This window comes from Littorina saxatilis, linkage group LG2, assembly GCF_037325665.1.
Source record: "Littorina saxatilis isolate snail1 linkage group LG2, US_GU_Lsax_2.0, whole genome shotgun sequence".
In the NCBI taxonomy this organism is placed as follows: Eukaryota; Metazoa; Mollusca; class Gastropoda; order Littorinimorpha; family Littorinidae; genus Littorina; species Littorina saxatilis.
In genome coordinates, this window is record NC_090246.1 from 66,706,307 (window position 1) to 66,721,836 (window position 15,530).

The following is a 15,530-nucleotide window of genomic DNA, read 5'->3' on the forward strand; positions in this document are numbered from 1 at the left end:
TTGTAATATTGTTTTTTTTTATATAAAACGATCCCAATTTACGTTCATCTTATTTTACATCATTTCCTGATTTCAAAAACATATAAATATGTCATATTTGGATTACAAACAAGCTCTGAAAATTAAAAATATAAAAATTATGATCAAAATTAAATTTCCGAAATCGATTTAAAAACAATTTCATCTTATTCCTTGTCGGTTCCTGATTCCAAAAACATATAGATATGATATGTTTGGATTAAAATCACGCTCAGAAAGTTAAAACGAAGAGAGGTACAGAAAAGCGTGCTATGCAGCACAGCGAAACCACTACCGCGCTGAACAGGCTCGTCAGTTTCACTCCGTTTTGCACAAGCGGCGGACTACGGTCATTGTGAAAAAATGCAGTGCGTTCAGTTTCATTCTGTGAGTTCCACAGCTTGACTAAATGTAGTAATTTCGGCTTACACGACTTGTTTCTTTTTACCGAAATCGCTTGTGTCAAAGAAAAACAAGTCGCGTAAGGCGAAAATACAACATTTAGTCAAGTAGCTGTCGAACTCACAGAATGAAACTGAACGCAATGCAACGCAGCAAGACCGTATACTCGTAGCATCGTCAGTCCACCGCTCACGGCAAAGACAGTGAAATTGACAAGAAGAGCGGGGTAGTAGTTGCGCTGAGAAGGATTGCACGCTTTTCTGTACCTCTCTTTGTTTTAACTTTCTGAGCGTGTTTTTAATCCAAACATATCATATCTATATGTTTTTGGAATCAGGAACCGACAAGGAATAAGATGAAAGTGTTTTTAAATTGATTTCGAAAATTTAATTTTGATAATAATTTTTATATATTTAATTTTCAGAGCTTTGTTTTTAATCCAAATATAACATATTTATATGTTTTTGGAATCAGCAAATGATGGAAAATAAGATGAACGTAAATTTGGATCGTTTTATAAACATTTTTTTTTTTTGACAATTTTCAGATTTGTAATGACCAAAGTCATTAATTAATTTTTAAGCCACCACGCTGAAATGCAATACCGAAGTCCGGGCTTTGTCGAACATTACTTGACCAAAATTTCAACCAATTTGGTTGAAAAATGAGGGCGTGACAGTGCCGCCTCAACTTTCACGAAAAGCCGGATATGACGTCATCAAAGACATTTATCAAAAAAATGAAAAAAACGTCTGAGGATATCATACCCAGGAACTCTCATGTCAAATTTCATAAAGATCGGTCCAGTAGTTTGGTCTGAATCGCTCTACACGCACGCACACACACACACACACACATACACCACGACCCTCGTCTCGATTCCCCCCTCGATGTTAAAATATTTAGACATAACTTGACTAAATGTAAAAAGGCTAAGTAACAAAGCATTAGTTTTTCCATTTTGTTTTCAAAGATTGTTCTATATTTTCAGTTTCTATAACATTTCAATGCCGATAACATTTAGTTTCTATAACATTTCAGTTTAAATAACATTTCAGTTTTTATAACATTTCAGTTTCCATAAGATTTCAGTTTCAATAACATTTCAGTTTCTATAACATCTCATTTTCTATAACATTTCAGTGTCTGTAACATTTCAAAATCTATAACATACTATAACATATTGATTGCTGTAGTATATCATTTTCTACAACGGTAGGAAGAAAAAAAATAATAATAGAGAGCAAAAAAAGTATTCTGTGCTATAATTATTTGATCTTTACTTACTTACTTATGCCTTTGAACCCGTCCGGGGCATAGGCCGCCAACAAGAGCTCGCCAGGCACTCCGATCCTGGGCCAATCTCTTCAGTTGTCTCCAGGTGTAGCCGATGTGTTTCACCTCTGCCTCCTAGTCACGACGCCAGGTGTTTCTCGGCCGGCCTCGTCTCCTCTTGCCCTGCGGGTTCCATGTGAGGGCCTGTCGCGTGATGCTGGTTGTCGTCTTGCGGAGTGTGTGGCCAATCCACCGGAAGCGTCTTTGCAGAATGTCCTGTTCTACGGATAACTGTTTTGTTCGCTGCCAAAGGTCTTTGTTGCCGATGGTGTCAGGCCAGCGAATTCGGAGGATTCTTCTGAGGCAGGTGTTAATGAAGGTCTGGATTTTTCTTGTGATGGCAACTGTAGTTCTCCAGGTTTCGGCTCCATACAGCAAGACTGACTTCACCGTGGTGTTGAAAATCCTGAGCTTAGTGTTGATGCTCAGGTCTGCTGATGCCCATACGTTCTTCAGTTGAAGGAAAGCTGCTCTTGCTTTGCCAATCCGGACTCGAACATCAACGTCCGTGCCACTCTGCTTGTCGACAATGCTTCCGAGATAGGTGAAATTGTCTACCTCTTGCAGTGCTTCACCATCCAGCGTGATGGGGGTCGTGTTGGCTGTTGCGTTGGTCCTAAGGACCTTGCTCTTCCACTTGTGGATGTTGAGGCCAAATCGAGCGGAGTTGTTGGCCACAGTGCTAGTCTTCTCCTGCATTTGTTGCTGGGTATGGGAAAGAAGGGCCACGTCATCTGCAAAGTCCGGGTCATCCAACTGTGTCCAGAGTGTCCACTGGATTCCGTTCCGCTTCTGGGCTGTGGATGCCTTCATCACCCAGTCAATCACAAGTAGGAACAGGAAAGGCGATAGTAGACATACTTGTCTCACGCCTGTTCTCACTTGGAAGGCATCTGTTAGTTGACAGCCGTGGACTACTCTGCAGGTCAAACCCTCGTATGAGTTCCTGATGATGTTGGTGATCTTTTCCGGCACTTCATGATGTCTCAGCAGTGTCCAGAGGCTTTGTCGGTCAACGCTGTCAAACGCTTTCTCATAGTCAATAAAGTTGACATAAAGAGACGAGTTATGATCAAAATGAAATTTCTGAAATCGATTTAAAAACAATTTAATCTTATTCATTGTCGGTTCCTGATTCCAAAAACAGATAGATATGATATGTTTGGATTATAAACACGCTCAGAAAGTTAAAACGAAGAGAGGTACAGAACAGCGTGCTATGCAGCACAGCGAAACCACTACCGCGCTGAACAGGCTCGTCAGTTTCACTCCGTTTTGCACAAGCGGCGGACTACGGTCATTGTGAAAAAATGCAGTGCGTTCAGTTCAGTTTCATTCTGTGAGTTCCACAGCTTGACTAAATGTAGTAATTTCGCCTTTCGCGACTTGTTTCTTTTTACCGAAATCGCTTGTGTGAAAGAAAAACAAGTCGCGTAAGGCGAAATTACTACATTTAGTCAAGCTGTCGAACTCACGGGATGAAACTGAACGCACTGTATTTATTCACTAAGACAGTACAGCTTCGTCAATCCCCGCGTGAAGGAAATCGCTCACCTTCCACGTGCAAAACGTAGTGATATTGACACGCCAGATTAGCGCGGTAGCGTATTGTGCTAAGCAGGAAAGCGCGCTTTTCTGTATTCTTGTTAACTTTCTGAGCTTGTTTTGAATACAACCTATCATATCTATATGTTTTTGGAATCAGGAAATGATCACGAATAAGATGACATCATTTTTGGATCGATTTCTTACATTTTAATCGTAAGACTAATTATTCTATTTTCGTTAATTGTGATCACATTTTAAGAGTAAACATGACATATGTATATATTTTTAGATTCAGAATGTGATGAAGAATACGATGCAATCAATTTTAAATCTGTTTGCGAAAAATCGATTTTAATGACAACTTTAATGAGCAAACTCATCAATTAAATTTTAAGCCTCCAAGCTGAAATGCAATACCAAAGTCCGGGCTTTGTCGAAGATTACTTGACCAAAATTTCAACCAATTTGGTTGAAAAATGAGAGCGTGACAGTGCCGCCTCAACTTTCACGAAAAGCCGGATATGACGTCATCAAAGACATTTATCCAACAAAATGAAAAAAACATCTGGGGATATCATACCCAGGAACTCTCATGTAAAATTTCATAAAGATCGGTCCAGTAGTTTACTCTGAATCGCTCTACACACACACAACACACACACACACACACACACACACACACACACACACACACACACACACACACACACACACACACACACACACACACACACACACACACACATACACCACCACGACCCTCGTCTCGATTCCCCCCTCTACGTTAAAACATTTAGTCAAAACTTGACTAAATGTAAAAAGGCTAAGTAACAAATCATTAGTTTTTCCATTTTGTTTTCAAAGATTGTTACTATATTTTCAGTTTCAATAACATTTCAATGCCGATAACATTTAGTTTCTGTAACATTTCAGTTTAAATAACATTTCAGTTTTTATAACATTTCAGTTTCTATAACATTTCAGTTTCTATAAGATTTCAGTTTTAATAACATTTCAGTTTTTATAACATCTCATTTTCTATAACATTTCAGTGTCTGTAACATTTCAAAATCTATAACATACTATAACATATTAATTTCTGTAGTAGGCCTATATCATTTTCTACAACGGTAGGAAAAAAAATAATATTAGAGAGCAAAAAAAGTATTCTGTGCTATAGTTTGATCATTATTATTTAAGTGTGCAGAATAAGTGTAGACATTATCGAGAAGACCGACACAGCAAAAGATTGCAAAACAGACGGGAGATGAAAAGTAAAAGCAAATTAGGACCTGAATGGAGTGAACATCTTTTTACATTTCAATTTTTTTAATTACAGTTTACACTGTGAAATAAATAAGAGTAGTAACGCTTAAACAAGAAATAAGAGGAAGTGGACAAAGAGGAAGGACACTGCAGTAGGAAACAATGACAATCTGTCAGCATGACTTGAAAAAGATGCAAAATGAAGCAAGAAAATAAAACAGAACAGAAAACAAGAGAGAGAGAGAGAGAGAGAGAGAGAGAGAGAGAGAGAGAGAGAGAGAGAGAGAGAGAGAGAGAGAGAGAGAGAGAGAGAGAGAGAGAGAGAGAGAGAGAGAGAGAGAGAGAGAGAGAGATGAGAAGGAGAGAGACAGGGAAGATTTGATTTACAATGATATGATACTGCCCGATCACCCTTTGATGACCTCAACGTTTAGTGACGGGATGGCCACATAATTATTGGCGGACCAAGCCCCTTCCCCCTCCCCCTCCCTTTTCCCCTCTTCCCACTCCGCATCACCTCCAACCGCGACACATATTTCAACCCATTGCTCACCACTGGCGTCTGTGACAGACACACCACAAAACGGCGAAGAGAGAGAACGAGAGACAGAGACAGAGAGAGGGGAGATAGAGGGGGAGAGAGAGAGAGAGAGAGAGAGAGAGAGAGAGAGATTTAATAAGAAATTACAAAGGAAACAAAGGAAGAAAGAACTATCAGAGAGTGTGAAGAAAAGCCTGCAAGCAAGCAAGCAAGCAAGCGAGAGAGAGAGAGAGAGAGAGAGAGAGAGAGAGAGAGAGAGAGAGAGAGAGAGAGAGAGAGAGAGAGAGAGAAAAATAGAAATGCCGAAGAGAAATACGAGTAACAGTGGATTGAGAAACAGGAGAAGAGAAGGAGGGGGGAAAAAGCCGACACAGGAAAGAAAAGAAAAAACCCCCAAAGAAACGTTAAAAAGAAGAAAGAAAGAAATACACACAGACAGACTGAACAGAAACATCGAGAGCACTTCAATATATGACTGATGCAGCAGTGGCACATAGTAGAGAAAGAGACCTTTCCCTCCCTCCCACTCCCCCACCACCACAGGGAGGTGGTAGTAGCTAGTGTAGAGACTCGAACACTGAGGCGAATGAACGCAGAAGAAGACGAGTGAACGACGCGCCACTGGAGCGAATGGGGGGAAGTTCCTTTTCCCCAGATTAGGCAGCCTTGCCTTGCAGGGGCTCCAGGATTTTATAGCTAACAAACGCAGCGTGGTGGCATTGCAAAAATCACAGTTCAGAATTTTGTCTGCTTGCCTGTTTTTACTACCACCGCTACTATACTATGCTATACTATCTATGCATTGTTTTTGTGTGCTGTTAAGTGATGGACAGTCTTCTTTTATTTTAGCTTCTCGGAGAGTCTTTGTTTTTAGCTACAAGTGAAGTTGATTGTGTTTCTGTGTGCCAACAACCTGTTGGAATTGTTGATGGAGTTTATGGACAGCTTGTGACTTTATTGGTGTAGAGTGAGGTGTTTAAATTCTTTTCATTGGTGTTATACTGGTGGTGTTTCCTTTGGTGTGTTGGAATTAACTGCAGTTTTGTGGTTCAGAAACTTTAGGAAGAGCGGTGTTGATTATTGTCCGTTTTTGGAAATTTAACCAGCAAAACTGTGACATGTTGACACGGACTTTGTGCCGTCAAGTGAAATAAAGTGCGCTGATTTTTTCACCACTCTTTTCATTTTCTTTGTTTTGTGTCATAAATACCGTATCGGCAAAGAAAATAAAAGAAGGTGTGAAAACACTGTTCTTATATAAAATTCAGTTATACGCTGAAAAACGTGATTGGATGGTCCAAGCAAAAAGTGTTTGCGAGTGAGCTGATTTTTGTTGTTGTTATCTTCCATAAAAAAATATCACCAAAGCTATGCCGTGTTTCTCGATCCTGACGTTCAAAACATGACTTTATGGTTTAGTAAGATATTACTCAATCACATGACCAAGATGTTGACTAATTCCTATTAATAAGAACAGTGTTGATGGCATTTCATGAAGATAAGACTTATTTCAGGACACGCGTGACATATTCTTCTGTGATTTTTTGACGAAGACAACTTGGCTGCTTCTGTCAGACGTAGCAGCTGTGCAAGTTTCCCGGTCACTGGACTTGCCTTATTGATGAAAATAGAAAATAATCTTGGCATTTTATAAAAAGAGCTATTGTGATTATTAAACACAGCCCAGACCAAAACACAACCAGCAGTTGTATGTGATGGTCATTCTCGCTGACACAAGAGCAGACAAGTGATTCGTTTACGCCGACAACAAATCAGTCGATTACCTGCTCTTTTGTTGGATGGATGTTTCATTTTTTAACAATAAACACCGGACCAGAAGTACGTCACAGCATACGTCATAGAGCAAGACGTCATAGCTGTTCCTTCCAGCTCCCAGGTCCCCGTCTGGAGTACCAATACCATGTGGACCTCCTCAGCCCGTGTGTTTGAGAGGAAACTATGCTCACAGTGTTGACAAACTTTCGCGATGTCTTGTGACAAAAGTGAAGTCCAGTATGAGTGTGCGGGTTAGACGGTGGATCTACCTCTGTCTCTTCTTCCTTCTGGCACTGCCGGACATCTGGGCATTCTTTGGGTAAGTTGGTGATATCAATGACATTTTGACAAAATAATGATAATGATAATATGACACATTATTAATAACAATCAGGGACCGTATGAGGGAGTTCTTTTTGTATTTCTGAGGAACGACAGGATATGAAAAAGTCAGTAAGGATTTTTGTATATCGATTCGGATACCAAGACATTGTCTTTATGAGTGTGGGGGAAAAAAAAAGGGGGGGGGGTGGGCGTTCAATAGTGATTGTCTTTCCGTGATAAAGAGTGGAACGTAATAAAGTGCGTAAGTAATCATTGTGCAATCATTTCTGTTTTTGATCAAATTCAGTCATTTCTATTCTTCTTTGCCGTTTTCTTCATAATTCGTTTTTTTTAATTGATATTTTCCTCCCATATTTAAAGCATCTTCTATTCTTTTTCCAAAATATCCAATATTCCGCAGCCGTGTTACTTTTTGTCAAAACTTTTTATGCACTCAACTCGATCTACGAGCACACATGAGTTTTTTTTTATCAGGTAAATTACGACTTGCAATTTTGTAAATGTGTGCGACTTGTGAATTCAGTCTACATAATTAAAAATCAGTTCGTGATTGCATGTTCTCAAACTGGATTCTTCGAGAATAATTAGTATAACATGATGAAGTTGACCTGTTCATGCTTAATTCATGAGATGCAGTTGTCACATTTGAATGCGCAAACTGACCTGAATCCGTATGATACGAGTATTTCCGCCCAAGTGAAGCAGTGATTGAGTTTTAACTGTGACATATTATGAAACTGAATTTCTTTTTCATTTATCTAGCTTGCAACATATTGTCGTAATTTCGGTGTCGAAGAATTTTGAAAAAATGGGTGAAAATATCTAGCAATTTATTAAATATTTATGTGACAACCTCAAAGTGCCATGTTTCTACTCAAAGTTTAAAATGTAATCTTTTTTCTTTGGACCTCAGAAGTGTTTGGTAAGTACCTTCATAATGTAGTATTCGTATTTGAGTTTTGTGTGTGTTCTACTCGCTTTTCATTATAACCGTGTAATTCATTTTGTCATAAAACAACGACATTCAGAAATTGTTCGAAACCCTCATTGTATTTCCTAAAAAATAAAAAGTATGATTTACTTTTGTTTTGTTTGGACGAACAGTTTACCGATTTTCTGCCAATTTCTGCATTTTGTTTTAACAATTGTAAGCCTATGTCATCACGATATTGATTGCTCATACCTTATTAGTTGTCGGTTTTTATGGTAAAAAAACCGACCTGACATTTCATGCACTGCCGTTTTCATTTGTTGTATGTTTCGCTAGAGTTGTATGCACCTAATTAAAAAGAAATCAACAACAACAAAATAACCCTGCTAAAAACAGAGATGGTTACTGTGAATTTCCGTGCCACAAAGAGTTTTTTCGTAGGCCCATTCTAGCCGCCTCCCCCCTCCCCCCCCCATCCCCCCTTCATCCTCTCCATTTATTCCATCTTTCGTACCTTCTCTTTTGCCGCCTTTTCCTCACTCTTCAGAATTTGACTACATTCCCCACCCCAACCCCACGCCCACCCAAACTGTACCCAGACCTCACCTTCACTGTCGATATCCCTGTCCTCATTACATTTAGTCAAGTTTTGACTAAATGTTTTAACATAGAGGGGGGAATCGAGACGAGGGTCGTGGAGTATGTGTGAGTGTGTGTGTGTGTGTGTGTGTGTGTGTGTGTGTGTGTGTGTGTGTGTGTGTGTGTGTGTGTGTCTGTCTGTCTGTGTGTGTGTGTAGAGCGATTCAAACTAAACTACTGGGCCGATCTTTATGAAATTTGACATGAGAGTTCCTGGGTATGATATCCCCGGACGTTTTTTTCATTTTTTCGATAAATACCTTTGATGACGTCATATCTGGCTTTTTGTAAAAGTTAAGGCGGCACTGTCACACACTCATTTTTCCATTAAATTGATTGAAATTTTGGCAAAGCATTCTTCGACGAAGGCCGGGGTTTGGTATTGCATTTCAGCTTGGTGGCTTAAAAACTAATGAGTGAGTTTGGTCATTAAAAATCGGAAACTTGTAATTAACATTATTTTTTATTAAACGATCCAAAAACAATTTCATCTTATTCTTCGTCATTTTCTGATTCCAAAAACATATACATATGTTATATTTGGATTAAAAACAAGCTCTGAAAATTAAAAATATAAAAATTATGATCAAAATTAAATTTCCGAAATCGTTTTAAAAACTATTTCATCTTATTCCTTGTCGGTTCCTGATTCCAAAAACATATAGATATGATATGTTTGGATTAAAAACACGCTCAGAAAGTTAAAACGAAGAGAGGTACAGTAAAGCGTGCTATGAAGCACAGCGCAATCGCTACCGCGCCAAACAGGCTCGTCACTTTCACTGCCTTTTGCACTAGCGGCGGACTACGTTCAGTTTCATTCTGTGAGTTCCACAGCTTGACTAAATGTAGTAATTTCGCCTTACGCGACTTGTTTTCTATTCTTTTCTTGTCTTTATTTCTTTCTTGTCTTTATTCCTTTCTCTCACGTGTCGCACGCGCAAACAAATCTCTCTGCGTCTCTGTCTCTGTGTGTCTGTATGGCTGTCACCCTCTCCGTCTATCTCTTAGACACACATGCACGCACGTAAACGCACACACACAACACACACAGACACAGAGACACAAACACACAGATACACACACACACACACACACGCACGCACGCACGCACACACACGCACACGCACGCACGCACGCACGCACACACACACACAGAGACACACGCACGCACGCACACACACACACACACACACACGCGCACCCACACACACACGCGCTCTATCTCTCTCTCTCTCTCTTTCTCTCTCTCTCTCTCTCTCTCTCTCTCTCTCTCTCTCTCTCTATCTATCTCTCGCTCTCTCTCTCTCTCGTACCTTTCAGTCCGCCTGCAGTAAAACAATGCTAAAACAAGTCAAACTGATAAATATATATATATATAGATAAACGTAGAGATGCGAAAAGAAAGGGGACAGTAGGAAGGCGCAGTAAAAAAACAACTGCTCGTGTTCCTTAACTGTCCTACAAATCACCATTCCACAACAGAAATGTGATTAAACTATTGTGTCATGTCTAAAAATCGACTCCAAAATAACGTAAAACGCACCGACAGATTTCTTTACCACGATTTTTCTCAGACCACGTGCGCCACCCACGCTGAAAGATAAGGCAGTTCCGTATCGTATAGATCATCTCCGATTTGTTTTTAACTTTGCTGACAAAACTTTCACCAATATTCCCGTTTTTCACTTTCAACAGTTTGATCTTTCATGGCGTGTTTTACAAATCATCGTTGTCATGTGTGTCTGAGGTATGGGAAGCAACAGCTTTGCATTTTCGCCCCTTGCAATTTTAAGCACGCTGATGATACATGTATCTGAGCTGTCAAAACTTCCGCTGAGCCATAAATTTATCTTGTGTTTTTGTTTTGCTTTTGTGTTTTGTTTGCCCCGGCAAAGATTTTAGAGTTTAAAATGAAATGTTTGTTTCTTGAACAGAATGCTTTTCGTTGATTATAGCAAAGGAACTATTCTACATAATTATGAAAGCGGTTACGAGTAATGTCATACTGAGCATTTTCATCATGGTCTGACGCCACATGTTTACATAAGAAAATTAATATACGACAATTTGGTTGAAGAAAATGACAACTCCACGCCCCCGCCTTTGCTAGCAGAAGATGAACAAAAACAAGAAAAAGAAGAAGAGGAGGATGAGGAGAAGGAGGATGAGGAAGGCGAAGACGTAATTGCATCAAAGATAATTGCAAGGGGGGGGGGGGGGGGGGGGGGCAGTATGTCTTGCATTACCGACGTTTAAAGCTGCAGACGAACTTTAAGGTCTTTGATCACAAATACCTAGCATACCCCCCCCCCCCTTTCTTTAAAGTAGTGCGTTATAATTTGTGTTTGTCTCACTGATACAGATTTCAGAAAGAACAGTTAAAGAATCATCTGAGGGCGATTATCATAAATATCGTAATTTTTATTTTGCTGTTTTACAAATGTCAGATTCGTGTTAATTTCCTATTATATATATTGTTACCTTCGTATATTGCCCAGTTCTGTTTGATTAGAAAGCATTCCTGTCTTTATACGCAAGTAACAGTGCATATATATACGTACACACAGACAAACCTGAAAGTTGAAGGGAAAGTTCCATTCTGACAGTTGGGTATCATTTAGTCATAAACTCAGTCGAGCTATACATGAACTACAAAAGTATACCCAAGATGAAACTTTCTATTTTCGGATATAAACATCTAAAACCATGAAAGTATTTCACACAATTCATATGTTTTTTTTATTTAGTCAAGTTTGGACTAAATATTTTAACATCGAGGGGGAATCGAAACGAGGGTCGTGGTGTATGTGCGTGTGTGTGTGTGTCTGTGTGTGTGTGTGTGTGTGTGTGTGTGTGTGTAGAGCGATTCAGACTAAACTACTGGACCGATCTTTATGAAATTTGACATGAGAGTTCCTGGGTATGAAATCCCCGAACGTTTTTTTCATTTTTTTGATAAATGTCTTTGATGACGTCATATCCGGCTTTTCGTGAAAGTTGAGGCGGCACTGTCACGCCCTCATTTTTCAACCAAATTGGTTCAAATTTTGGTCAAGTAATCTTCGACAAAGCCCGGGGTTCGGTATTGCATTTCAGCTTGGTGGCTTAAAAATTAATTAATGACTTTGGTCATTAAAAATCTGAAAATTGTAAAAAAAAATAAAAATGTATAAAACGATCCAAATTTACGTTTATCTTATTCTCCATCATTTGCTGATTCCAAAAACATATAAATATGTTATATTCGGATTAAAAACAAGCTCTGAAAATTAAATATATAAAAATTATTATCAAAATTAAATTGTCCAAATCAATTTAAAAACACTTTCATCTTATTCCTTGTCGGTTCCTGATTCCAAAAACATATAGATATGATATGTTTGGATTAAAAACACGCTCAGAAAGTTAAAACAAAGAGAGGTACAGAAAAGCGTGCTATCCTTCTTAGCGCAACTACTACCCCGCTCTTCTTGTCAATTTCACTGCCTTTGCCATGAGCGGTGGACTGACGATGTTACGAGTATACGGTCTTGCTGAAAAATGGCATTGCGTTCAGTTTCATTCTGTGAGTTCGACAGCTACTTGACTAAATATTGTATTTTCGCCTTACGCGACTTGTTTAGTCAAGTTTGGACTAAATGTTTTCCGATAGACAAGGAATCGAGACGAGGGTGTTGGTGTGTGTGTGTATGTGTGTGTGTGTGGGTGTGTGTGTGATCTTCCTGAAACTTTACATGGAAGTTCTTCCAAATAACACCCCAACACGCTTCTCTCTCTCATTTGTTTGATAAATGTCTTCGATAACGTCATATCTGGCTTTTGGCGAAAGTTGAGGCCGCTCTGTTGTGACCTTATCTTTTAAGCAAATTGACTGAAACTTTGGTAACTTTTCTCTGAGAACTACGGGATAGCGTTTCAGCTCGAATGCTTAAACATTAATTAGTACGTTTTTCAGTGAAGTTTTCATTAAAATTGAATTTTCACAAACAGATTTAAAAATAACTGCATTGTATTCCTTATCTTTTCCTGAATCTACAAATATATATTTATATGATATGTTTACGCTCAAAATGTGCTCAAAATAAAGAAAATCGATCCATGCAAATTATGTCTTATGTTAATTGGCATGTTTCGACCCGTCTCGGTTTATAGGTCTCGGCTAGCCAGGTTTTAATAGTCTTGACGATGACTATTTCCAGATTTTCAGAGTCGATCTTTCAGTTTCAGGCCGATAGATTGACTAAATCTTGTGATATATATCGCTTGACGCGACTTTTTTTTCTCAAGTAAGTACAAATAACTATAACGTTTTTGTTCACGTACTTCTTGCAGTCCCAAAGTTATTACAAAGACTTCACGAAATTACTAATTTGTGTATGGCTATATCATATGATTATTAAGTTTGATTTTCCTTCGAATCAATGTCTTTCAGGAAGTTAAATACCAATGGAAGTTGTCAATACACATAGTTAACGATTCTTGTCTGCTCACAGTCTCGCTATTGCTATTGTTATTATAAGTGTAGCTGTTGTTTGTGTCATCATTTAACTTATTTCTGTCTGCCATATTCTAACCAGAAACTTGATAACAATATTCGGTCTGTTGATTTATTAACAACCATAATAATGCAGCTCTTAATGGAAACTTTTTAATATTTTGGCAGCATTGTTAGAAACTTGAATTCACCCAATTGCAAGCGAAATGCCCCCCTCTCCATCCCAATCGTTGAATATATCACTTAAATAATGTTTGCTCGTCTAGTCATTGCTCAGAGTTTAGTTACTAGTATGCAGTGCAAAACTGTAAAACAAAAAGTATGAAAGAAATAAAATATCTCATAGAAGTCGGGTTTAAAACAGCTCTTTGTGTGTACATCACTCAAGCTACATGTGGAGTCTGACCAAGGTCCATAATGAAAAGATAGTGTCCAGTTTTTAAAAAGAGAGTGTCCTTTTTTCAAATAGTGTCCTATTTTTAGAAATAATGTCCTACAATAGTCACGAGAAAAAACGGTTAAACAAAAAGAGAAGTATTAGTCTGAATAAAAATAAAAAAAATGCTCGAGTAGTAAAAACTACTACTAATAATAAATACAGATTGACGTGATTACAGTTAAGAGTTTAATACATAATTGTGTCTGTAGTATTCGAAGACAATTTTCGATTTTTCATTGTGGGTCTTTTGTAAAGAGGAACATTTTTTCTCGGACTGTCCTGCAGTACAGTACATATATTTTTGAAGTCACTTTTAACAATGGCTGTGTGAAAGTTTTGCACATTATTCACAGTTGTTCTGATCCAAGGATCTAGTGATGTCTGGTGGTAAAGACTATACATACGGACACAATTTCTTCTCTTCAATCAATCAATCAATATGGGGCTTATATCGCGCGTATTCCGTGGGTACAGTTCTAAGCGCAGGGATTTATTTTTTTTAATTTTTTAATTTTTATTTTATGCAATTTATATCGCGCACATATTCAAGGCGCAGGGATTTATTTATGCCGTGTGAGATGGAATTTTTTTTTACACAATACATCACGCATTCACATCGGCCAGCAGATCGCAGCCATTTCGGCGCATATCCTACTTTTCACGGCCTATTATTCCAAGTCACACGGGTATTTTGGTGGACATTTTTATCTATGCCTATACAATTTTGCCAGGAAAGACCCTTTTGTCAATCGTGGAATCTTTAACGTGCACACCCCAATATAGTGTACACGAAGGGACCTCGGTTTTTCGTCTCATCCGAAAGACTAGCACTTGAACCCACCACCTAGGTTAGGAAAGGGGGGAGAAAATTGCTTACGCCCTGACCCAGGGTCGAACTTGCAACCTCTCGCTTCCGAGCGCAAGTGCGTTACCACTCGGCCACCCAGTCTCTCGACCAATTTCGAAAGTCTTCTCTGATCGTTTTTGCTCTTATATTTCTTTCATACTCTAATTTGAAGACTATTGGTAACTATTTATCAGCTCTCGTTTAATATTTAAATTAGTTTTGAAACTGCAAGCTGGCCTCTTTCATTGATCCTAATCAGCTCTCTATTTTGTTGTAACACATATTTAGTCATCAGTCTTATTGTAACAATACAAGAAGTTGAAAACAATTATGCAACACATCATGATCACCACCACCAAAAAAAAGAGAAAAAAATACCAAAAAGAACATACAACAGAAAAGAAAAAAATCTCATCTGAGCTCAACCACACATAAATGCATACAGGCATAAAACAAACAAACAAACAAACAATACACAAAAACCACATACACACAAACAAACTAACAAAAGCAAAACGAAACAAACTAAGAAACAAAAAACACGTCTACACACAATTTGATCTTCCACCTCCCATTCCCAAAGTCTCTAGTATTCATACTCCTTTTTCCTCAGGCTAACGGCCCGAGAGCCGCTGGCCACGCTGAGCTGGGAGGTTCAGGACAACGTCATGGGTCTGGAAAAGCTGCAACATCAGCGAGACAACAGCGGCAACGGCGGCGGCGGCAGGAACGGCGGTGGCGGTGGTGGTAGGGGCGGCGGTGGCGGTGGTCGTGCAGGAGTCGGCAAATCAAGACCCCTTTCCCCGAGACAGTTGTGCAAACTGCTAAAGTTGCACAGACGACAGGCCAGGATGTGTCGAAGGGGAAAGGGCATTCCACAGACCCTCATCAAGGCCACCAGGATGTCGGTACTGGAGTGTCAGCACCAGTTCAAGTACGAGCGTT

General features: G+C 39.0%; 1 protein-coding gene across 1 annotated transcript in view; it reads left to right on the forward strand.

Annotated features, from left to right (window-relative positions):
- Positions 1 to 5,730: 5,730 nt before the first annotated feature.
- Positions 5,731 to 15,530, forward strand: part of LOC138959572 (protein Wnt-9a-like) — a 63,490-nt gene continuing 53,690 nt past the window's right edge. Inside the window, exons 1-2 of the mRNA XM_070331112.1 lie at positions 5,731 to 7,205; positions 15,199 to 15,528. Of these exons, the coding sequence (XP_070187213.1) occupies positions 7,126 to 7,205; positions 15,199 to 15,528 (410 nt within the window). The 5' untranslated portion in view covers positions 5,731 to 7,125. The remainder of the gene's footprint in view (positions 7,206 to 15,198; positions 15,529 to 15,530) is intronic.